Here is a 25,256-nt window from a genome sequence, read left to right on the forward strand (position 1 = left end):
CATAGCTTATAAACACCAGGAACTTAATTCTCAGTGTTCTGGAGGCTTGAAGTCCAAGGTTAGGGTGCCAGCATAACCAGGTTGTGGTAAGAGCTCTCCTTGGGGATGCAGACAGCAACTTCTGCCTATGTCCTCTTAGGGTAGATGGGAGTAGAAAGCTCTGTCCAGCCTTTTTTAAGATAAGGGCACTAATCCTCCTCACTAGGGCCCCACCCATAACTCCCGATGTCAGATGCCAGCACTTTGAGCATTAAGTTTCAGCATATTAATGGGGGTGCAGTGGACACCAACTTTCAGCCTACTGCATTGGCCACATGGGAAATAGTGTAACTGTTTAAAATATTCAGGAATTAGAGATTTTTGCTGAAGTTAATAAATTATAATTATGCCCTGACCCTTACCTGCTGCCAGTCTTCCTTAAACCAAGGAAGTGTCCTTACCTGGCGAGATTCTAGAGACAATCCTGAAGTCTGAGGTGCATGGTGAAGTCCGCAAACACAAAGAACAAGATGTGGTTCTTGCCTGATCTCACGCCATGAGAGATTCAAGGTGTAAAAAGTTCTTTAAAAGCAATTATTTCTGGTATCGATAAAAATCACAAAAATCACAAAATCACACGGCAGTGTGACCGAGTTAATTAGTTGCGGTCCTGAGGAGCCTGGGAGAGAAAGGCTTTGGAGGCGCCGGTTGGAGGCCCAAGGGTGAAGAAAGGCAAAAGTATGAGTGATGCGTGCGTGCGCGCGTGCGTGCGTGCGTGTGTGTGTGTGTGTGTGTGTGTGTGCGCGCGCGCGCGCGCGTTCGTGCACCTATGCGGGGCTGTAGGGGTAGGAGCGAGGTGGGAGCGCGGAAGTGCAGGGTCCCTCCCACGTTGGACAGTCAGGGCCCCATGCCCAGCGGCTGACACTTGGGGGCGCTCAATGAATACAGCGGGACTGATTCTGGCGCTTCCACGGGACAAGTTCGCCCAGTTGCGAGGCGGGAACTCGTCTATGAGAGAACTCGCCTACCGTCCTCGCGCGAACCGAGGCGCCCCCAGAGCGGACACGGGAAACCCACCCGTGACTCCACGGCTGGCCCCAGAAGCCCGGCCCCGAAGAAGGTAACTTCAGCCTCTGCGGGCGCCGAGCACCCCTCCTCCCCAGGGTTGGGGCGCCAAGAGCACAGACTGGGGTCGGGGGCCTGGCTGGGGAGAAGCCCTCTGGCTGTGGGGCTGGGTTCCGGGTACTGGTGCGGAAGCCCGAGGGGAGGTGCAGACGGGGGGCAGCAGCAGCAGGAGAGAAGTAGGGGCGCCCCTAGCCAGCGCCGGGTCGTCGTCGAGCGCCGCAAAGTCCCCGCAGCGCGCTCCTCCGCGTGCGCGACTGGGGCTGTGCGCGCGGCTGGTCTGCAGAGCGCGCTCCCGGATCACTCCGACTACCGTTGGGGGTGCAGAAGGTGCTCCCCCCAGGGGCTGTGAGCGCGGCGTCGGGATCGTAGAGCTGTCGGCAAACTTCACCCAGCGCGCTCTCCGGGGACGCGGCCAACTTCGCCAGCGCGCCATCCCCCCGGGCGACGCGCTCGGGCCACGGTGCAGACCCGGCGACCGGTTCTGCAGGGGGCGCCCTCCCCGGACCGGGCGCGCGGTGGAGCGGCTGCGCTGGGCTCGCGAGCGACTCCGGGGAGCGCACCGGCTCGAGAGGGAGGCGGCGCCCGTGGCCCAGCCGGGCCCGGGCGCGCGACTCCTCCTCCGGCCGCGCCTGGCCTTTTACTTTCGCTTTCGTTGGGGCGGCCCAGACCCTCGCCGCGCAGGGACGGATACGGACGCCAGCTCGGGCAGCCCGGCCGCGGCGGATACGGTAACTTCGGCCCCCGCCTCCGCTCGCGCCCCTTCCGCCCGAGCCGCGCGCGCTCCTTCCCGGCCTCTGCCCGCCGCCTCCCTCCCACCCAGCCCGGCGCCCCTCCCGCCGCCGGACCGGCTCTCCTCCCACCACCAACCCCCGAGCCGCCCCCCTCGGACGGCCTGCGCCGACACTTTGGGGAGAGGGCCGGGCACCGCTTGCTCGGCTCCGCAGGTCCTCCCTTCCCGGCTGGCCGCGGGATTTGGAAAAGGGGGCGTGGATTGAGACCGGCGGTAGGGGATCGTGATCTCGCCGGGCTGGCCAGCGAGCGCCCCCAGGGCTGTCTGAGCGCCGGTGCCCGCGCCCCAGTTTGTCAGCTGTGGGCCTCCCTGTGCCTGTCCGTTTAATGGGAACGGTGGTGACCGCGGGCTGAGGGTCGCTGCGAGGATGGAAGGAGGCGATGGCGCACAGGGCAGTGCCTCGGTCTGGGCTCCGTGTGCGGGGAGCTGCTGTCAGCCTGGCCAGGGCCGCAGGTGCAGGGCTCTTGAAGATCCCTGGAGGAAGTGAAAAAAGGCAGGACCCCAGGCGACCTTTGTATTGAGTTTGTTATTGCTCTGGTGGACTATGTGGCCCTGAACTTTGTTTACTTAAAGGCTGTTTCCTCCTTCGGGGGCTCCTGAACTTCAGCCTGCATAGACAGCCCTCACCTGGGTTCATAATCCACCTTTGCTTCCTGTTAGTTGTGCGGCCCCGGGGCAGGTTCCTTAAACTCTGAAGAATCCGATGTTTCTTCTGCAACATGGGAGGAAGGAGCCAGCCTGTAGCAGGGCTGTGAGCCTCTGGCGATGGGGGTACTCGCGTGCCAGCAGAGCCCCTTCTCCAAGTGCCAACGGTGAACGGTGGAGGCCATCAAGGCAGCTTCTCTTTGAGCCTTCAGGGGGATTGTCTCCACGGGGGCAAGAGTGGGTGCAGGTTGTGTTAGGTCACCTTTCAGAGGAAGCAGCTGCAATGAGTCCATCCTCCCGCCCATGGGGGAAAAAAAAAACAGTTCAGGATATAGCCGCGAAGTGATTTCCGACCAGAAGTGCCTACCAGTCACCTATGAAAATGTGTTTAGAAATCATCGCTAGAGGAATTTTTTTTTTCTCCACAAAAGCTGCTTAAGATGTGGATGTGATTTTAAAATATAGGTGAAGGTTGACAGCTGAATGCTTTTTAGTCTTGAGTTCTGCCAACAGTGGTGATAATGAGGAATAATTGTTGAACATCTAGAATGTGCTACACTGGGCTTAGCACTTGACGTGCATTTCTCCATTCATCCCCACAGCCAGCCTGTGGTGTGGGCATCGTTATCTTCCCATTTCACAGATGAAGAAGCTGAGGCTCAGAGACGTGGAGCACTTTGTTCAAGGCCCCATGGCTTATCGATGGAGGAGCCAGTTTAACCCCTGATCTGCCCCTCCCCTGACTGGGCTCTGAACTTGGTCGTGTTGTCTGTCCTGTATCAACAATTTATTCGGGGCACTGAATGACTTAAACATTTTAAGTATGTTTTAGTTAAAACATTTATAAGGAAGTATTTATTGGGCTGCCTGAGTGGCTCAGTCTGTTAAGCATCTGACTCAATTTGGCCTCGAATCAGGATCTCAGGATCTCAGGCTCCAGCCCCTGCATCAGCCTCAGGGCTGGGTGTGGAGCCTGGTTAAGACTTTCTCTCCCTCTGCCAACCCCCCACCTTCCCTCTCTTAAAAAAAATTGGGGGTGGGGGATGCCTGGGTGGCTCAGTCATTAGTGTCTGCTCTCAGCTCAAGTAATGATCCTAGGGTCCTGGGATCAAGCCCTGCGTGGGGCTCCCTGATCAGCGGGAAGCCTTTTTCTCCCTCTGACCCTCCCCTTGCTTGTGTCCCTTCCCTTGCTGTGTCTCTGTCAAATAAATAAATAAAATCCTTAAAAAAAAAGGAACAAAAAATATTTACTGAGTGCCCACTGTGTACTGGGCACTTTTCTATGACTAGAAGAAAAAAAGGATGATTAAGATACACTCTCAGTCTGCAGATATTCTAGTGACAACAAGATTCTAGTGACAACAAGAATGGCAATAGCTAACGTAGAGGGCTTAGACAGAGCTGCTGGCAGCTCTGATGCTTTCTGAGAGGGCGCCTGGGTGGTTCAGTGGGTTAAGCCTCTGCCTTCGTCTCAGGTCATGATCCCGGGGTCCTGGGATCGAGTCCCGCATCGGGCTCTCTGCTCAGCGGGGAGCCTGCTTCCCCCTCTTTCTCTGCCTACCTCTCTGCCTACTTGTGATCTCTGTCAAATAAATAAAATAAAATATCTAATGCTTTCTGAGCATCACATATTGATTCATTTAAAGAGAAGATAGACACCTTTCACTGAAGACACACGTGAGCAGCAGCCATTCCATGACTGACTGTCGTGGTAGCCTGAGCCCTACAAAGGCGACAGACACCAGAGAACAACAGAGTCTCCGCCCTCTCCAGGCACAGCAGAGGTGAGATAGGCCTGGATTTTCTTGGTGGGCTCCGAGAGTGAGTGGAAATGCGGGGTCAACACCAAGTCTGGGCTTGACCGAAATGATGTGGCCAGGATTAGGCACCCGCTGGGTCAGCACCCATGTCCCGGGTGAACTTGATTTTACCCAGAAATGAAGCCCAGCCTCATAGGAGTCCGAAAGTCACTGAACGTTTGCTGTCCCCACTGTCTAGGAAGTGGAGACACAGAATACCCCTGTGGCCTCGTGTTTGGAGGAAGAGCTCTGGAAAGCCCTGAATTTTATGTCCCAGTGGGGAAGTCCAAAGTCCCATCCACATGGCTGGGAAGGAAGAGGAGTTTCAGCTTCACCCCTGCTCTGATGTAACATGTGTGCAGCTCCCCGCTGCCTGCAGAGCCCCGTCCCCACCCTCTCGGCTTCCCCTTCTCAGACCTCAGGTCAGATATCCCCTCCCCTGAGAACCTTCCCAAATTCCTCCAAGGCTAAGTCCAGTTCCCTCACGTGGCCACAGATAGTGGCTCCTCGTGACACTCACTGCAGTGGCAGCGTGACATCTATGCCATCCTTTTCTCAAAGCCCCATCAAGGCAGCACCAAGTCACTGTGCCCGCAGCTGCATCCCTGACTTCTAGCACCCAGCCTGATGTGGTCAGACCCCCAGTAAACATTCACTGAATGAATGAAGAGGAATCACCAAAACTCTTCTCAGCGCTCCCCCAACATCAGAACCAATGTCTGGCTTGCTTAGGAGCTGTTTTGCTTAGGGTTGTCCTTTCTTAAAAAACTGGTCCCCTTGTTTTATCATCGTATGTCCTAGACTCAGCCTTGAAGACAGCATCAGCAAAAGGCCTGAGGCTTAAATACCACATGCCGAAGGTAGTGTCCTTTTCTGATGGATTTTGTCCAACTCTAACTTGCTAATTTTTAAAATATTTCTGTGCTTTGCTAAGGACAATCCCTATGGAAAAGTAACTCGGTCTATATAAAAGGGATGAAATAAAAACTATTGAGTGTTTCCTCATGCCTGGGTTTATGCTTCTCTGATCCAGGGAGGAGGTTATCTCTGTTTTCAAGAAAGTTTTGCACTCTAACCTGAAAAATCTAACCGCCACCAACCGGACGCTCGGGTTGGGTCTTGAGAAACAAGATGGCCACCTGGCTTCCCATAGTCCTTGGAGAGAGCCAGTGGGGGACCCTCCCTCCCTCTTGGTTCCCTCCTCACTCTCCAGCTCACCCCTAAGGAAAGTTGCAGGGTGACATGACAATGCCTCTTCTTCCAACCGGCTGCATCACTTTTAGCTGATTCTTTTCCTTTGGGCCGTTGGTTTCTAACCGCTCCAGTCAATTAGTATTTATTCAGTAAGCACCTTCTGTGTGTTGGGGGCTTCTGCTGGGATGAACTTAGAACTGTCTTGTTTGAGCTAAACAATAAGCAGAGTGAAAACAAAAGACAAATAAAGAAAATGGGGGTGGGGGGAGCTGATGCGATTGGTGTCCTCAAGGCAGATCGCCCTGTGGTGCTGCCATTTTAGCTGAATTCTGAGGACTGATTATTAGCAAGCTGGGCACTGGGCAGAGATGTCCTGTCCAGCAAACATGTGGGTGGTGACTTCCAGAAAGACAGAACCTGAAATGAGCATAATATGCTGAAGACACTGAGCAGCTGCATGGCATAATGATAGAGGTGGGGGGTGCTCTGGGGTGCCTACTGCTGGCTTCAGATAGAGAAGTTAGGTAGCCTAGAACAAGCTAGATAACTTTTTCTAGCCTCGCCTACCTCATCTCAAAAAGCAGTGATCACAGGGGTGGTCTAACAGCATTATCGAAAGTGTTAAATAAGGTAACGCTCACAAAACAATTACCACATAAATAATGATTTTCTGTTCTTTTCTTAAGATTTATTTATTTGAGAGAGAGAATGAGCAGGTGGGGGGGCAGAGGGAGAAGCAGACTCCTCATCAAGTTGGGAGGCTGACACGAAGCTTGGTCCCAGGACCCCCAGATCACGACCTGAGCCAAAGGCTGACGTTCAACAGACTGAGCCACTAGGTGCCCCAGTCAGTTTCTATTCTTACTGTTATTTTTTATTCTTTAAAGTAGAGGGAATAGTAGATTAGTAGGAGATCCGACATTTTTTGGAAAAGGCCAGGTAGTAAATATTCTAGGCTTTTTTCTTTTTTTTTTTTTTTTTAAAGATTTTATTTATTTGTCAGAGAGAGAGAGGGAGAGAGAGCCAGCACAGGCAGAATGGCAGGCAGAGGCAGAGGGAGAAGCAGGCTCCCTGATGAGCAAGGAGCCCGACGTGGGACTCGATCCCAGGATGCTGGGATCATGACCTGAGCCGAAGGCAGCTGCTTAACCAACTGAGCCACCCAGGCGTCCCTATTCTAGGCTTTTCAGGCCACATGGTTTCTGCCACAATTGCTCCACTCTGGTTGCCGACAATATGGAAACGGGTGGGTATCTCTGAATTCCAATAAAGCTTTATTTGCAGAAACAGCTGGTGGGCCGTAGTTTGCAGGTGCCAGTACTAGATAAGACAGGTCTTAAAATTCAAGGAGATGGGTTTAGATTTGAACTTTTTAGATCATAGGGCTCTCTTGAAGATTCTTGAGTGGGAGAATAATTTATGGAAATCTCTCCTGGTACAACCATGTAAATAAAAGAATCTGATACAAACAGCTTTGTACCCCAGGTTGCTGTTGTGTTTGAACTGGGTTTGAGTGATGCCAGGAAGAGGATGAGCACCTTATAACCTGTCAGGAATGTAAGGGAGAGTTTCTTGTCCTACAAACCTTGACCAAACTCCCACAGCGTCTCCTACACAGGGAACCTTTAACAAAATCCTGGAGGCCATGGAGGCCCAATGCGACGCTCCCCGAGGGCATGGATTTTGTTTCCTTTGCTGCTGTCTCATCCATCTCTCATACAATGCCGGAAATAAAGCTGGTGCTTGAGCATTTGAATGACTGGTTGGTGCATGATTCCCTGGAGCCTAAATATGCAAGGTGGCCCACCTGCCAGCTTAATTAAAACCCGTGTCACTAGTGAGTGCTGCTTAGAAATATCCTGAGGCTTGTGATGTTGGTTGTGGTTGGTTTTTCTCCTTCCAGATGGCAGATGATCAAGGCTGTGGTGTGGAGCAGGCAGCTGGGGACACAGGCAGCCCAGACGCGGTTGATGCCAAACCAGACCGGTCCTCCTTTGTCCCGTCACTCTTCAGGTAAGTTTCCTTCCTCGGCCTGGGCCTCTTCAGCCTGCTGTGTCTCTGCCATTGCCACACATGCCCGGGTGAGGGATTGTCTGGGCCAGAGGTCTATGCTGCGCCTAGAAGATTTGCACAGAATCCTGCCAGCTGTCTGTGACAACACTAGGAAGCCCGTGTGCACTCCCTGTCTCTGGGAGCAAGCCAGACTTGGTGGTTGGCGGGGGGGGGGGGGGGGGTCTTCCTGCTCAGTGGCTGTGCCTCTGGACAGCAGCCACCCAGGAGTAAGGAGCTGTCCTCCATGGAGGTGAGTTGCAGCCGACCTCCTTTGCAGCAGAGTCTATGAGCTGCTGCTGCCAGTTGGGGCCAGGTTTGGCTGAAAAGCAGAATCCAGGGACATGGGACAGGGGGTTGTAGGGTAGCACTCCAATGGAGGAAGCCACCTGTCTAGTCATTCTCACCTTGTCTTTTCTTGAGTTCACTTCTAAAATTCTAAATTTTGCATTTAGTAAGAATAATAGCTTCTTTTATTACATTCTTGTATGCTGGCTCAGTGTTGCCTGTAGCCCTCACAATCTCAGGCGATAGTTCAGTTGTTATCATCACTTAATAGGTAGGGAAACTGAGGCACAAAGAGGTTTGCTAGCTTGCCTCTCTGATGACAGAGATTAGAACATACATGGTACCAGCATCATCAACAGCTCTACTGTGCTTTCCAGTTAAACGTGGGGCTGCAAGGACAGAGAGGAGGGGTCCCTTACTCCATTCAACCCTGGTCATAGAATGGCAGGCGGTAGGGCTTCCTGGCCAGAAGCTAGAGTGCTTTGTGGGTCCAAAGCATCTGACTATTGGGCATCTCCTAAGCCAGACCCCACCTGGGAAGGACAGTGTCAGAGATAAAAGTTGAGGTTAGGGAGTGCTCCCAAGCAGTGCTCAGGAGGGGAAGAGTTGGTGATGAGGGGCCGCCTGGCTCCCTACAACATCCTGGAGAGACTCTGGGATCTCACCATCCCAGACAAGACTCGAAAACGTGGGAAGGGCCCCAACATCCTGGACCCGAATTCCACCGGCCTTGGTAGCCATTTAGGATCAAGAATACCCGAGAAAATGATCAGAACATACAGCTCCAACCCCTGAAAAATTTTGAAAGCCATCAGATCAGTCCATCCAAGCTAAACCCCTCCCCAGTGCAAGCCCAAGCCCCTTAGAACGATGCCCATCAGATGTTTCATTCACGTAGCTGCAAAGTGATCTTGTAGAACTATGCGTGCACTCATCCATTTTAAGGTGACACAGAAATTTCTTGTCAAATAGTTGCGAATGATGTGAGAATATTTCAGTTTTCCCAACTCTTTGAGGCTTTGGGTGAAGCGGGTTGCCTGTGGTGACAAAGGAAGAGGAACTGTGTAATGGCCATTTCACAAGGCTTGATAAAGCCTTGTGGTATACTTGCCAGAAATTATGAAAACCAGTGGTGTGTTGTAACTATTGACATTTAAAAATCACTTGTTTATGTGTATATAGTAGAATCTAAATCCACAAGAGTTTTGTTGTTGTTGTTTTAAATTTTATTTATTTGAGAGAAAGAGAGAGTCTGTGTGTGTGAGTGGGGTGACTGGACAGAAGGAAGGGGAGAAGCAGGCTCCCTGCTGGGCATAGAGCCTGATGCAGGATTCGATCCCAGGACCCTGAGGTCATGAACTGAGCTGAAGGCAAAGGCTTAACCCACTGAGCCACCCAGGAGCCCCGTCCACAGGCGTTTTATAACCGCATTTCTCCATTAAGAATGGACACGAGCAAGCTGTCTTTAATAGCTAGAATTTTTGCTGTTTCTTTTTTCCTCAAACTCTTGTTTTCCCCTCCCACACAGTATTTTATTCTGCTGTAATGGGTGTAGTTGCTTGAAAGTCTTTTATTGCTCACCTCATCCTGAATCTCTGTACCTTATAGCTGTGCATGTAAACAGATGCATTAATTATAAGGCCTTTTTCCAGGTATCAGGAGTATTAAATGAAATTTCTCCTATATTAAGTTACTAATAATTTCTCCTAGACTAATATTCTGTCCTGGCTATTACTGATTCACAGTTGGTCCAAACAGAAATGTTGATAAATCATCAGTGCTATAAAATTGTTCTTCATCACAATAATACATAGAAATTGCATTTAAATTGCAACTTATGGGAAATCAGGCTTTTAAAAACTAGTTTACAAATAAATGGACAAATAGTCATTGCTAGAATAAGGAAGTTCCATATCCCCTCTTTTGCCTATTTATCATTTTTAGGGGTAGAAGCGCTGAGAAACCATGAATAAGTACATGGGATGACAGCAGTTCTACTCTAATAATGCCACTTAATTCTTTGAATTCCTTCAGAGTTCTCTGCCAAAAACTGACAAATCAATTAGTTCCTTCTGCAGTTGCATTGAGAATGATTAGAAATTACCTGACTTACAAAAGGAATGTTCTTCAGCCCTTAGAAACATTTACTTTTTTTTCCTTTCTGGGAAGCACATTCAGAAGGCTTCATCAAAACTTCTCGAAAAGCTTTGCGCAGTGGCAGTATCGTAGCCAATGAGGTTTATCCGAGGCACGATTATTGCTACTTGAAAACTTCTCAAAACTGTACATTAAACCTGTTCCTCTTTACTTAGAGGCAACTTATGTAACCCCAGATATTCCTGACAGAGATAAGATAATTAAACAGCAATGCTAAACATTTGTTGATATCCCTTTTTCCCCCCTTTTTGGTAAATGTTTATTTTAAACTATCTGCTTTTAAAATATGTCATTGTTAAGACCTTGGAGCTGCAAATGTAGCTCATTCACTTAGGTAAAATGTCTGTTCTGTCTTCCAGTTGACAAAGCCAGTCCTTCTTGGACTCACCAAGATTTGCTTGCAACCAGTAAAGGTCTGATACCATTTTCAGTTCAGCAAATGTGTTGTTAGGTATCCCTATGACAACCAACCATGTTTCTGACTCTTGGAGGATAGTGGGTGGATGGATGGGTGGATGGATGGAAGGAAGGTTGGATGGATGGATGGATTGATGGAGGTAGGTAGGGCGGGGAGAGAGGAAAGGAAGGAGGAAGGAAAGGCACAAAGAAAGTGCTGTGTTTACCTCCCTGAATCAGTGTTTATTTGCTTTGCTGTCACAGAACTCTAGCCCAAAAGTGATAGTCTTTGGAAATAATCAGGGGATAAAAAAATCAAAGTCATATTAAAAACCACATCACTCCCATTCCATTCTACTATATTACATATTTTTATTAGTATATTTTTAAACATATAATTGAGTTTGGAACAGCCCAGTGTGTCCCCCAACAGCCCCATTTCTAATGCCATCCTTCACCCTCTCTAGACTCTTAACACAAATAGGAAGCCCATCGTGGTGCCTCATCCAAGGAGACCCACAGATACTAATACTTGAATTGTCTGTTTGTTAGAGGATAAGGAGGTTTTGACATTACCTAGGAATTAGGATGGATGAGATTCTGCTCTTTTTTCATATATTGGGAGATAGGAAACTGAGAAAGGGTAGGCAGTAAATCAGGCAGACAAGTTTTAGGAAAAATGCATATGGAAATTGAGGATCTGATCATTTCCTTAAAGCTGCCTATGTCTGCACCCCTTGGAAGGTCTTTTAGTGCCCTGTTTGAAGACCTCTGCCTTACAGGTGCATCATTTTGCAAAAATAGATACAGTCTGTGATATGGGTTTGGTTTTGTTTTTTTTTTAACCCCCTTACATCCTTTGGAAAGGTCAATAAGCCCTCATAGTCTTCTGTATTCTAGTGTGCTGACCTTTTTTCTTTAATAGCATGGCTGACGTTGACCTCAAGCTTCATGTTATCAAAATAAACAGTAATTATCCTTGCAAAATACTTGAATCATATTCCATTTTCCAATTAAATATTTGAATTAAATTAAACGGGCAGGGGCCAGATTTTAAAAGGGCTTGTCTGTCAGTCATGTTCGGGATTTAGAGGCTGTCTTTATTCGTTGTATGGGTTACAAGACATGACTGTTGAATTAGCAAACAATACTTTGCTACGGTAAATGGCAATTGAATGTCTTACTCTTCCAGGCTGTGAATTGTTAGTTGCTTATTTTCTCTGCCTTCGCCGGGCATCGAACCCAAATCCTGTATTATGTGAGGCACAGGCCACCTGCCAAGGAGGCAGTCAATTCAAATAAACTTCTTCCAGAATTTGTGATGAACCCTTAAAATTTAGGTTTTTCCTTTCATTTGTTTTTTAACTTAAGATGGAAGGTTCTTTCATATGGCTTTAAAATTAACCATATTAGGGGGTGCCTGGGTGGCTCAGTCGGTTAAGAGTCTGCCTTCAGCTCAGGTCATGATCGTGGGGTCCTTGGAGGGGTCCTGGGATGGAGCCCCGACGTCATCGACATCATCGGGCTCCCTGCTGATCCGGGAGCCTGCTTCTCTCTCTCACTCTCTCTCTCTCTCATAAATAAGTGAAGTATTTAAATAAATGAATAAAATTAACCATGTCAGGTGCTATTTTGGGTCACTAATTCATTCTTCCAGTCATTCATTAATTATCTATGGAGCAACAGTGAGAAGTTAAGCCCCTTGTACCAAGTCCCATAGTTGATTAGTGAATTTGACCCTGCACTCACCTGCTGCTGCCTTCTCAGCTGCTGCCTTAACATATCAGGCTCTTAACATATCAGACCCACAGGACCCCAGCCCCAGACACTCATGTTCCTGCTGGAAAGGCAGGCATGCAACAGGTAACAGAGGCAGGGTGGCGGTCGGCAGGGCAGAGCAGGGCGCTGGGGGAGTAAAATTGAAAAGGAGGCATAGCCTGGTCTTGGGTGAAAGAAGCTTCCCCGGGAGATGCGATGTGTGCTGAGACTTGATGGGGGCAGGAGGGTGGTGAAGGGGGGTGTAGGTGTGTAAGGTCAGGGCGATGCATGCTGGCAGGAATGTGGGCTATGGCAGGTACCCCAGAAGAGGAGACCAGAGAAATAGGCAGGGGCCAGAATTTAGAAGGGCTTGTCTGTAAGTCACATTAAAGATTTGGAATCGATCCTAAGAACAAGGAAATCATGAAAGAGTTTAAGAAGTAGATTGACTTAGGGGTGCCTGAGTGGCTCAGTGGGTTAAGCTGCAGTGCAGGGCAGGTCCTGAAGAGGGCGCTGTTGCCAGTGGAATGCGGCAGGTGGAGCGGAGCCGCTGGACCCCAAGAGGTGGCAAGAGGTAGAAGCAACGGGACTTTGTGACCAAAAGGAGGAAGGGCCGAAGAGGGGAGAGATGCTGAGGAAAGCGTCATCTGAACTCCACGGAAGACTGGAGTCATGTGGTGACCCCTGAGTCCTCCAGCTAGAGAAAGGGGTGATGAAATCCCTATTTCTATTGTCATAATGACAGAAGGGCACCAGCGTTTGCCACCTTTCACCGCTTCCCTGAAACATTCCTGCTGCCTTGGCTTCGCTGCCCGAGAGCGTGTGACAGATTTGGGTGGTGCCAGTGACTTGGCCTGAGATGGGGCGAGACTCAGAACAATGTGATTTGCCGCGAAGGGTGGGTGTCCATGGGCATACCCGGCCCGTCGGCAGGGTTGACACCCTGTGCCTTCAGCTCTGTGTCTTGAGATTCTAAATTCTGCTGAATTTAACTCATGGAGGGGAGATGTGAAGACGGCAGAGTGAATCTGCCAGTGTGTGAGCATCCGGGCTGCTTCCTGTTCTCCTGCCCGCAATAGCGGGCACCCCGCCAGCCCATCCCGTCCCCAGCTCCCTTCTCCAAAGTGTCAGAATTCTGTCTGGTAAGGCAGTGGGTGGGGGACAGTGGTGCCCCCTGCCCCCATTTCTAATTCAGGACACCTGCCTTCCCCTTCCGACTGTAAGGATTTGGGGAAACAAAAAAGAAGTCCCCTTCCCCCCACCCCCCAATGCCAGGGAGGACTCACTGGCCCCAGGTAGTCCCAAGCTCTGACTTACCTTGGCTTTGTCGCCTCAGTGTCACTAGATGGCATCACAGCATCGTTTTATTTCTGTTCCGTGGGCCCTGGGTATACCCGGCTGTTCTTTAACTCTACTTTAAAAAAAAAATCTTATTAAAATGTTTTCTAATTTCCTGATTATTGAAGAACATTTGGAAAACACAGGAAACCACAAAGGAAAAATATTCGAGATATTAATTTAAAATAAGTCAAAGTGTTTGGACTTGTAAACAGAAAAGACTTCAAAGAAATCAGTACGTGCGCCATCAGCGTTCGTTATGAACCACAGTTTGTGGAACAAGTTCTAGAATCATCTGTGCAGGCGAAGAGGGTTTCCTCTTGAAGTAAAGGTAAAGGAAACCCTAGCACCCGGCCCAGGGGTACCCACCATCCAAGGTCACCGCCTTGTCCCTGCCCTGGTGTGAACTCGGGTTCTTATTGAATGCCTAGGCACGGCTCCAGAAATGAGTACAAAGAGCTAATTGCTGAATGGTAGTGTACTGGGAACTGTGGAGGCAGGGGCAGGGAGGGCCGGAGAGTTGGAAATGGAGTTATCAGAGGACAGGAGGAGCCGGCCTGTCAGGGCCAAGCCACCGTGAAAGTGAGGATAGGCTGGGCCTTGAAGCACGGGAACGTGCGTGGAGGCCCCTGGACAGGATGCGTGGGGTCCTGGAGGTACCGCTGTAGGTCCAAGACCGGCCCGCCTGGCAGCTTCCTGCAGGTCCTCCCTGGAGCACACTTGAGCTGTGAAATCAGAGGCTCCTTTCCCCTCCCTGCTAAAGGAAATAAAAGGCAAAGTAGCAAACATTTCACACCCTCAAATTTCCCCGGGATCTTGCTGGAAACTTCTCCCTCCCTGCAGGGGGTGGGTGGTTGTTTATCCTTCTAGTCCCCGAGCCAAGGGAGCAGGAGAAAAGCCTCATTTTCAAAACTTGATAAACTCCCAGTCTTTGCGGCCCTGGTTCAGAGCCCGCGGGCGTTCTGCTTGGTGTCCCCTCTGTGCTCCGGCCTTTGTGCTCCTCTGGTGTATTTCGTGACAGCCACTGGCTTCTAATTCTTTCTCCTCCGTGGCCACTCGGGTTTCTCCACCAGCTAAGTGTTATATGTAAACAGATCCCCGTGAAAATATGTGTTCTTTGTATAATTATGAGAAAGATCCAGGTGGCCTATCTTTTCATTTGGAGGTGAGGGGGTGTTTCAGGAGAAGTGATGCTTTGGAATTAGAGGAAAGGACAAAGATAGCAGACCGTTAGCTCATTCGAAAGAGTATGTTCCAAATGAAGCAAAAGCTCTTTCCGTCACACCCATTGATTCAAAGAGAGCCAGGGACGCCTGGCTACCCCCAGCCCCCCGCAAAAAAAAAAAAAAAAAAGGAATGTTAAAATATAACCCAAGGAGTTGGCTTTTCCATAAAGGAAGTCTTTGAATTCTAGGCGATAGAATACCAGATGCCTGTCTCCCAAATGTGTATATAAACAGTACCCAGGGTTCAGTGCTGTGTTTGAAGCGGTGATGACACCACAGGGGTGGTCTGGAGGCAGACATCCCAGGTTCTAGTCCTGGCCTCCCAATCACTCGTTGAGGGACTAGCAAGTCCTTTGACTTTTCTGAGCCTCAGTTTTCTCCTCTGCATAATGGGGATATGAATACCCACCCCTGGGATTTTCTGTGAGGCTTGAATAAAGTAACTGTCAGTTTGCTGAACGGAGTGATGAGGAAGAAGAAACCGACATCCTTCCTGAGGGGGAGGAAATCCTCCCATTGTAATGTTAAAATTAGAAGACTACTGAAAATGGGAAGTCTCCCAATTCCCTCCTCTAATGGTCAAGGAAAGTTAAGACCAGGGAGGTAAAGTGCTTTCTTTACCCACGGTCACCCAGCAAGACCGGACCCAACACCCAGCTCTAACTTAGGGTCCAGACCGCCACCCCTTATTTCGAGCGCCAGTCCTGACCGTGGTGGCGCGGAGCTTTCCAGCCGCATTAATCCCCCAGCAGCGTGGTTTTTCTCTCCTGCCCAAGTGGGTCAGCAGATTTAATTCTTCATTGAACTTGCTCCCTTTCTGCCTCACTTCAGCTGAGGGATGGACGCGTTCCAGCAGGACTGGCGATGGGCTTTCTGATAAAGAGACCCAAGTGCCCGTTACAGGAGCAGAGAGCCACGCTTCTGAAACAGGGTCACGGGATCTAGAGACTTTGAAGCTCCACACGTGGAGAATCCCACCAGTTATTTTAGGTCATTGCTCTCCTAGAAGGGAGAAGTGAGCTGGAGGGTTAAAAGAAAACGAATGAAGAAGGCGAGTCAATGATCCGGTTTTCATAGTAATGAAAATGTTGAAACACTGTTCTAGGGACGCATGGGTGGCTCCGTCCGTTAAGCGGCTGCCTTCGGCTCAGGTCATGATCTCAGGGTCCTGGGACCCAATCTTGCATCCAGCTCCTGCTTCTCCCTCTGCCTGGCGCTCCCCCTGCTTGTGCTCACTCACACTCTCTCTCTTTCTCTCTCTGACATATAAAATTATAAAAAAATAAAATCTTTAAAAAATCACTATTCTAGAAGCAAGTCTAGTTATAGAGAAGTACTATGAGGAATGCCTGGGTGGCTCAGTCGGTTGAGCATCCGACTCTTGGTTTCCACTCGGGTCATGATCTCAGGGTCATGAGATCGAGCCCCGTGTCGGGGTCCAAGCTCAGCAGGGAGTCTGCTTGAGATTCTCTCTGCCTCTCCCTCTGGCCCCTCCCCCCATCTAAAATAAATAATTAAAATTGTTAAGAAAGGAAGGGGGGGCAGGAAGGAAGGAATACTGTGAAACCAAGGCCTCTTGTTTCTCTGGGGCACATGTGGTCACAAGTAATAGAGGCACAGCGTGGCCTTGCACTTTCAAACCCAAAGCTCACTGGAGAACTCAGGGTGTTCTGTCTGGCATGCTTCTGTTACGGAGAGTCTGCCGTTCCTCTGAAGGCAGAAAGGATAAATGCAATGAGTTTGTCAGAGTGCAGGCTGGGTCCTGTTAGCCACTCTAAGTTCTGGAGCCTGTAGCCATAATACAGACATGAGTTTCAGGCTCTTAAAAGGGAATCCTGTCCTTGATTCCCCCCCTGGCTAATTTCTTTTACTCTTTTATCAATTTTTTTTTTCCTTTTTCTTTAAGAGAGAGAGTGAGAGCATGCCTGAGCAGGGGGTGGCGGGGCAGAGAGAGGGAGAGAGAGCCCTATTACAGAGCCCGAGATGGGGCTCGATCCTACCACCCTGAGATCATGACCTGAGCTGAAATCAAGAGTCAGTCACTTAACCAACTAAGCCACCCGGGTGCCCCTTTATCAATTTTTATTGTCAGAGGTCTCTGTGCTTCGTTGTTTGCGGGGAGGAGGGAAACGTGCACGTGGATAAGTTTGGGGGAAGGACTCTTTTTCTCCCCAGCCTATTTTAAACTAACTTTGTTTCCCAAAATAGGTGTATGCTTGCAAATTTGAGTTTCAGAAAAGAATGTACAGAGATGTTTTTCCCTTTGTTCACAGACCTGAGGATGGCAAATGTTTCAGTGTGCCGAGGGGTAGCAGGTGCTGAGCTCCACGCCTTCCCCTGGCCGTGACTTTGAACCAGGAAGTTGAGGAAAGCATCGTTAAACCATTTGTTTCGTTTTCATGTATTCACATTTTCCTCATTGCATTTGGAGGGGTGAGATGGGAAAGGGGTAGGAACTCCTGGATCACTCACTTTATTCAAGACCATTGAAAAAGGTTTATCTGCCTTATTTGAAAATTAAGGTGTTTGGCCTGCCTCTGTAGCCTTTTGTTTTTATTATTTGTGTTAATACCTTGAGTGAGTACTTTTATAAGGACGAAAATAGCCTAAAGAATTTGAACTCCGATTAATCACAGAGTCACCTCCTATTTTTGTTCATTTACTTGCATATAATTTCACATACTTTGCCATTTCTGTGTGTGCCGTTCTGCCACCTTTTGTAGACGGGCACTTTGGTGGGTCACCCCCATTTGCATGCTCATCACTTTAGAAAGCTGTGCGGTATGTTATTCTACTGACAGTCTCTTGCTTAGCCATTCCCCTCTTTCCATGTTTTCACTCTTACAAATGGTGCTGCTGGTTGTATCTTTGTGGACGTTTGGGGTTCCCCCCACCCTTCGGATCCCATGCTCCTAGAAAGTCACTTTTTCTCTAGGGAGCTGTCCCAGAGCGGGGAGGATGCATCAGTGTGGGCCTGGGCATTTCTGCCGGTCAGCAGAGAAGGGGGAGGCCAGTGTGACTTTCCCAGCCCCAGTGTGAATGGTCCCATGGAAAACTCCAGCCTGTAGTTCACTGCTGATTCAGTCACGGGCCTTCAGGGCTGGGCGGGCTGTGCCAGTCTGCTGTCCCCGGCTGAGCCCCGAGCATGTTGAGTTTTTATTATTACAGAGAAGGAAACTCGCTGCGCATAGTTGTCGGACGAAGCCTAGTTCTGATGCACAGGGGGGTGCTTCCGGATGGAGACACGAGGTACCACCTTCACTCTTTCCTTTCCTCTCTGCCTCACTGTGTGCCTGGGTATGTCAGGAGTGTCGGGGATACCCGCCGTTCAGATGTTGAAACCATGAATGAATCATCCCAAAAATATTTAGACAAAACAGCTATGAAAACCAGAGCTCTAGTTCCGAATGAAACAGCCCTGGGGAAATGTGTGCCCGGTGGTGTGTTTACTTTCCTGCTGATGAATGTCTGCAAACAGATAGAGCTTCTGGGGATCCTATTCATGGAGACGCTTTAGAAAATAAACAGTAGCAGGTTTGCATGTTTCTATCCCCTTCCAAATATAGAAAGGTATAATTCACATCTTGAGCAGCCTAGGGGATCTGTTAAGAGGATAAAACCTGTATTTATCCACTCGGTGATGGGGAAAATTACATTCACACCCAGAGTGGATTGTAAAAATTCATTGTGCACTTTCTGAGGTTTTTTACTTCTTCGTAAAGGAGGCAGAGTATTTTTATCCTGTAATGTTTTCTGGTACAAGTTGCTGTAGGCTCTTCAAGGACGTCTCTTTATATAAACAACCATCAGAGCTTGGTTGTAATTTTTTGCCTCCTGACTTTGTTGAATTGACTGAGTTGGCCTTGCACTGTGGAATTTGAGGTTCCCAAAAAATGGGTCTCTAACCTAAGAAGTGAGGATCATCTAGTTTCTTCCTGAGAATCAATGCTGTCTTGATCTGTGTTCCTAGCAGATATTTGAGCTTACTGAATACGTTTGGGAAGAGAAGATAACAGTCCTTGCTCATACGGGTGAGGAAAGGCAGCACAGAGAAACGAGAAAGATGGTTAGGAAGCATGGCTGTACATGAACTTCCTGTGGCATTTTAGTGCACACTTACAAACACTTGCTAAGTCCTTCAGCCAGCCTGTCCTGGTTAGTGCAGTCTTGCTTATCTGGCCCTAAGAACAGTGATTTCATGGCCAGATTTATTTTTTAAAATCTGTAGCCAATTGCGAAACACTGGATCTTTTAAGAGGATTTGGAACTTTTAATTCACTCTTCTGGTTTATCATGAGCCTTGCAATTAATAGCAGGTTTCAAAACAAGAATCCTGTGTTTCTTCTCAGCATGGTAATCTTGGCCAAAGTCTTCAGAAAGTGAAAAAGGTCAAGATAAAAGCTGGGTTTATCAGCAGAGAATTAGCAGAGACAGAGGAGAAGGGGTTGGGGAATGGAGAGCAGGTAGAACCTGAAATACTAGAATCTGACTTAAAAAAATACCATGGCCAGCTTTAATTTGCTGTGTCTTTGCACATCTCTCATCTATCCTTCGCAGGATGAGTGGGATAATGATTATGAATAGGCTCTGTAAAACATAAAGCATCACACAGACATTAACAATCCTTGTTGCTGGTGACGTAGGGAAATGGGAAGGGGTTCCTGAACCGTTTGCACCGTTGGTCAGATTCAGGGGAAGGGCTTGCTTCCATCGATCTAGTCCTGAAAGAGGCTCCACGCACCCTCCCTTTTGGGGACTGTGCCATAGCCCTGCACGCGTGTTCCCGGATCTTCTGCAGAAAAGTCCTCTGAACTCAAGGCAGTGAAAATGGCCACTTTTAGAAAATCCTGTCTCTGGGGGAGGATCACCAGCTGAAGAAATGGCTCATCTGGAATCCCTGAAAGCTTCTTAGTATCCTTCTCGTTCCCCAGCCCCGGGCGAGCCTGCTGTGCTGTGGACTGTTGGCATCTTTAATTAGCAATGGCTAATTGATGACCACAATCTCTTTGGAGCCCCAGACGCCTTTGCCCGTGTCCAACAGCAGTTGTTTATCTGAGGATCTGCTTGGCTCCAGCAATTGATTTCCAAACAAACAGTAACTCTTCATGAGTTGCTGGCTCGGGGATTGCAAAGCTTCCTGCCCTGGACTCTCGGTTACTGTGCCACCAAGGCCATGCAGGGGACTCTCCAGACACTGGGCAAATGAGGCAGAAGAGGGGTGGCATTTCCTGGGAGCATTTCGGTTGTGGTGTTCAAGTAATTGCAGGCCCCCCCCATTCTGTTTGCCTGGCACCCCCAGGAGACCTTGCAGGAAATTGTAAATCACACACGTGACCCTGCAGTCTCGCTGTTGCCGACGGGCACCATGCACAGGCCGTGCTTCCCAAGGTGTACCTGGTTCGACCTTCTGGCCACAAATCAAGGGTCCTGAAGGCTGCGCCCACGTTGGGAAGTGGCCTTTGACAGGAGAGGGCCAGCTGACTCTTCTGCCCAGCATGGGGCTCAGCCGTGAAATGTTAGAGTCAAGAGGGCCCGTGCAGTGGCGCCTGGGTGGTTCAGTCGGTCAAGTGTCTGCCTTTGGCTTGGGTCATGATCTTGGGGTCCTGGGATGAACCCCACATCAGGCACCCTGCTCAGCAGGAAGTCTGCTTCTCCTTCTCCCTCTGCTCCTCCCCACCATGTGCTCACGCTCTCTCTCTCTTTCTCAAATAAATAAATAAAATCTTTTTTTTAAAAACGGCCTGGGTGGTAGGAAGACAGGCTAGTGCTGAGGCCCTCACACATCAGAGGGAGGGTGTGGGTATCTCTAGGACGCTCTGATTCTCTAAGTCTAGGCCAAGGTCCTGGAATCTGGATTGTAACAGAGGCAAGAAATACTGGAATAGGGGAGTTGGTTTTGGGCCTGTGACTGGGTCTGGGCTCTCATCCCAGTCTGGCATTGTGTTCTCAGGTAAGCTCGTGTCATCTTTTCCTATGGGATGGGGCCAATACCCTACAGAGTTGTTGGAAAGACCTACGGGGTCATGTGTACAAGGCAGTGAGTCTTCCAAAGTGGTACTTACTGTGACTGTATTTATTAACACCGTTGTTACTGACACAGAAGAGGAGGAAGCTCAGAAGACTGGAGAATAAAGTCACATGTGAAATCACAGTGAAACACAGAATCACGGGGTGTCTTACGAGCCCTTGGAACGAGTAGCACAAAAAAGTATGAATCCAGTAATCTTCAAAATAGGCCAGAAAATGAAATCCATTTGCAGCAGGTGATTTTTAACTACTAAATAATCTGTATTTTAACCTATTCAATAACTGATTCACATGTACTAAAAAAGAAATACAGTCATGTTCTTCCTCCTTCCTGCTGTCCTTGCCCCTGGCCCCCATCACACAGGTAGCCACTCGTTATTCTATACAACAAATACCATTAGTAATAACAGTAACATTGGTGCACTGTTGACTGCAGACCACACACTGTCCTAAATGCTTTGTGAATATCAACTTGTTCACAGGCTGTGAAGCAGATGATATAATTTTATCCTTTTTACAAAGGAGAAAGCAAAGCCTAGAGAGGTTAAGTAACTTGCCCGTGATCACTCAGCTATGTGGTAGAACCAGGTTCCAAAGACCAGCCGTCCAGCCCTGGAATTGATGGGTTTATCCATTATGTGACCCTTCAAGAGTCTTTATGCAAATATAAGCGAACATAAAGATACGGTATTTTCCCATTTTTTTTCCCCAAATGGTAGCATACTATTCTCATTGTCCTGCCCCTTTGTTTTCTTTCATGCTTCATCTGCGTTCTGGGAAATCCCACATCAGAACACAGGGAACTTCCTTATGCTTTCTTGCAGGGTTGTGTTATCCGAACAAAAGACCCTCCCCCGCGTGGTTCAACCAGGAAGCAGAGGCTGAACTAGATCTTTACACCTGTCCTTCAGGTCCTGATGGGAGTGGCCAGCTGGACAAAGTCCTGTCCGCCCACCAGGTCTTTTAACTGAGGCATGCTCTTAAGGTTGACGATTGGAAGTAAGAGCGGCAGGGGGGAAAGGGAGAAGACTCGCCAGTCCCCCGTGTTTCCAGGTAGCGTGAGGTGTCACGCACAAGACAAATACTCAAGCCAGACCACTGCCCCAGGTGCATGCAGAAGCAGCCACCAGCAGCTGTCCTAAAACAGTCGCCTCTCGGAATTCATTTCTCATCCTAAATGGGAGGCAGTACTTCTTTCTCTGCAGCAGCCTTGCAGCCAGAATTAGCAGAATGGAAGTGAAGCCACGGCTCTTGTGGGGTCTTGAAGGGAAAGTGGAACAGAAAGGGCCCTAATCCCCAGGAGAGGGTGCTCAGAAGCCTTGCGACTAGTAGTAGGCGGCAGACTTGGACTCTGATCCTAGCAGAATGTATCTTTTATGTCGTGGACTCTGGTCCACTTTTTTTTTTTTTTTTTTTTCCTGGCGCTTTCTGCATCTTGATCATCATTTCTTCCTTTTGTTTGTCTCTCCAGTTACGTGCTTTAAACTGATCACAGGCGTTGCTTCCCCAAAGTTAAGCTACAGATGGTGTTTTCCCCAGGCTGGTGCCTCTTAGGAAGACGAGGTCAGGGGGATGGAATGGACTGCTCCCTAAGACACATCTGTGGTCTGGGAAGACCTGGGCTTAGCAAAAAGCTCTTTGGGTTAGAAGGAAAAATAAATACTGACTGACTCAAATCCAGAAAGAGGAAGCAAATACTTTATTTCGTTTTGAAAAATGAGAGTTCAAGAAAGGGGCAGGCTAAGTAAGGGAATTCCCTCCTTTTTGAAATCTTTACCAGGGATAAGAATCACATTTCATATTCAATTTTAAGGTACTTTTTGTAGCCATAGAAAGTATTTTCTTTAAAGGGTGTATATCTTTATTCCCCTTTTGTAATCCTTTTTAAAAAAAAGTTTACCTCCCAAATCTATTCTAATAGAAGCGGAGTCCTTTTTTGTTTCATGTAACTCATAGCCAAGCCAGTTTTTCTTATAAAAGAGGCTCACCAGTTTTGTTTTGCTTATCATTGTGGATGGGCTGATGGCAGCAGCTTTAAAATAATCACAGTGAGTTTCTTACTTGGATGTTGTTGTACAGTTTGTTTTAGAATAATTCATATTGCAGAAGGTAGAAGTAGACTTTTATCTCTTAAAGACCTCCAGCCTGTTAGACTTGGCCCTAGTCTTATTAGGGTCTTTAAGTGGCCTTCAGTTAGCTAAAGACCTGTCAAGAAGCAATGAGAAAATGCAGGCAGAATTTCAACAAGGTCCTGGTCCCTCATAAGCCCTGACCACTGTTAGCGGTTATTATAACCTATAGAATGGGTACAATGGAGCCGCTTCCACCTCCTTCAGAGGCATAAACTGAAGATTTTATGTGCAAGTGAAAGACCACATACAGATAATTTTCCACATGCACAGAGAACACTGTCGGGATGGGTCGTTGTCAGGGAATTCAGAAGTAAATCCTGCTCCCCCGTGCATGGTGTGTCCTTGAACACTGCAGAAGCTCGCTTTGCTGATATGCATCTCCACTGAGCTTTTATGGAGGCTCAGGAGAGGGAGAGAACTCCACGAGAGTATTTCCTGCCCATGAAATCGACCACGTCATTCCACGAGGGTCACAGAAGGCTCTGTTTTCCAGGAGAGGAGGTCAAGGCTCTGTGAAGGATCCTGTGGGCAGATGCCTGTGTCTCAGCCCAGTGCTCATTTGTGCTGCCTCCCTGGGGAAAGAAGCATGACAGAAAGGGAAGGGAGGAAAAATCTAGAGAAGGTGGAGGTTGTTTCTCTTTTAGACATCAAGTGATGTCACAGAAGACAGTTGGCCTTAGAGAAGTGGAGGATAGAGCGGGGTTGCCGTTGAAAGACAGCAGTAAGCACTCTAGAGATTGGACCAACAGAGCCACACTGTGACCTGGACCCAGGTAGGAGGGGCGGCGGCAAAGGCCACGTCCTTCCAGAGGTTCTGAGAAACTACAACAGGCGAGGTTCAGCGAAACTCAGGGTGAAAGGCCCACCTTTGTCAGGTAACAAGCTGAGTTTTTATTTTCACTCTACTCCTTCCAGCGTTTGACGAGAATCTGGGAACAGTGGCGGACGAGTCTTCTTACAAATGCTCTGGGGTGTGGGGCGACTCAAGGGGCTGACATCACCTGAGGCCCACGTGGTGGTCTCATGGTCTCACTTTGCTCATCCCTGCCTGGCTGACCTTGAACAACCCCTACCGTCCTGTGCACCTGTTTCCATGTCTGTAAAATGAGGGCACAAGACTGGATGCATTCATTCCTAGAACACATCTTTTTAACCTAACTGCCCAGACGAGAACCCCTCATACAGTATTTAACAGAAGCAGCCAGAGTGGGCATGTTTGACTTGTTTTCGACCTTACAGGGAAAGCATTCAGTGTCTCCTCATTAAGGATGATATTATCTGTGAGTTTTTCATAGATGCCCTTTTCAGGTTGAGTTAGACCCAATGTAATCCTAGTTTATTTAGCATTTTTATCATTACAGAGTATTGAATTTTGTCAATTGCTTTTTTTTTTTTTTTTTTTGCATCAGTGGAGCTGATTATTTGGTTTTTGTCCTTTATCTTTGTCTATTAAAGTGATGGATTACATTAATTGATTTTTGGATGTTAAACTATCTTAAATTCCTGAAATTGGTCACACTTGGTGATGATGAATAATCCTACTCATAGATCGCCAGATTCGGCTTGCTAATATTTTCTCAAGAATTTTTGCATTTAGGTGCCCGGGTGGCTCAGTCAGTTGGGCATCCAGCTCTTGATTTCAGCTCAGGTCATGATCTCAAGGCCATGAGATTGAGCCTTGCCTCAGGCTTCACGCTGAGCATGGAGTCTGCTTAAGATAATCTCCTTCTTGGGGCACCTGGGTGGCTCAGTTGGTTAAGCATCTGCCTTCCGCTCAGGTCATGATCCCAGTGTCCTGTGATCAAGTCCCACATCAGGTTCCCTGCTCCACAGGGACCTTGCCTCTCTTTCTCCCTCTACCATTCCCCCCATGTGTGCTCTTTGGCTCTTTCTGTCAAATAAATAAATGAAATCTTTAAAATAGATGCCCCTACCCATTTGCGTGCTGTCTCTCTCTCTCTCTCTTAAAAAAATGAATAAATAAATTCATCTGTACTCATAAGGGATATTGGTCTGTAGTGTATTAAAAAAAATTATGGAACAACTTATATGCTAGGCACTGTTCTAGATATTGGGGATTCAGGAATTTTTCAGAACAGATTAAAAAAAAATCTTTTCTCTCCTGGCGTTTCCATTCCCATGGACGACCAGCACGGCTGCTTTCCACTCACACTTGACATTGTTTTCTGTGTCCTCTCAATGATGCTGCATGTTCCAGCCTATGTGCCAGACTTTTGGTAAACTGGACAGTAGTTGTCAGGAGATTGGAAGGGGATTACTTTCTTTTTTAAGTTGCTGCTCCTTTTCCCCCCTTTTTAACGTAACCGTGTCTAACCTCAGGTAATAGTGTTCT

The 25,256-nt window shown here is 48.4% G+C and overlaps 1 protein-coding gene across 3 annotated transcripts in view; it reads left to right on the plus strand.

Annotated features, from left to right (window-relative positions):
- Positions 1-794: 794 nt before the first annotated feature.
- Positions 795-25,256, plus strand: part of LOC111145267 (caspase 7) — a 28,090-nt gene continuing 3,628 nt past the window's right edge. Inside the window, exons 1-2 of one of the 3 annotated variants that reach the window (XM_022500076.1) lie at positions 795-1,099; positions 7,436-7,545. In XM_022500076.1, coding sequence (XP_022355784.1) covers positions 7,436-7,545 — 110 coding nt within the window. In that variant the 5' untranslated portion in view covers positions 795-1,099. Of the gene's footprint in view, positions 1,100-1,778; positions 1,833-7,435; positions 7,546-17,958; positions 17,994-25,256 lie in introns of those variants that run through there. The other 2 variants (XM_022500074.1, XM_022500077.1) reach the window with 2 other exon arrangements.

Source organism: Enhydra lutris, unplaced genomic scaffold, assembly GCF_002288905.1.
Source record: "Enhydra lutris kenyoni isolate GAN:26980312 unplaced genomic scaffold, ASM228890v2 scaffoldscaffold12, whole genome shotgun sequence".
NCBI lineage: Eukaryota > Metazoa > Chordata > Mammalia > Carnivora > Mustelidae > Enhydra > Enhydra lutris.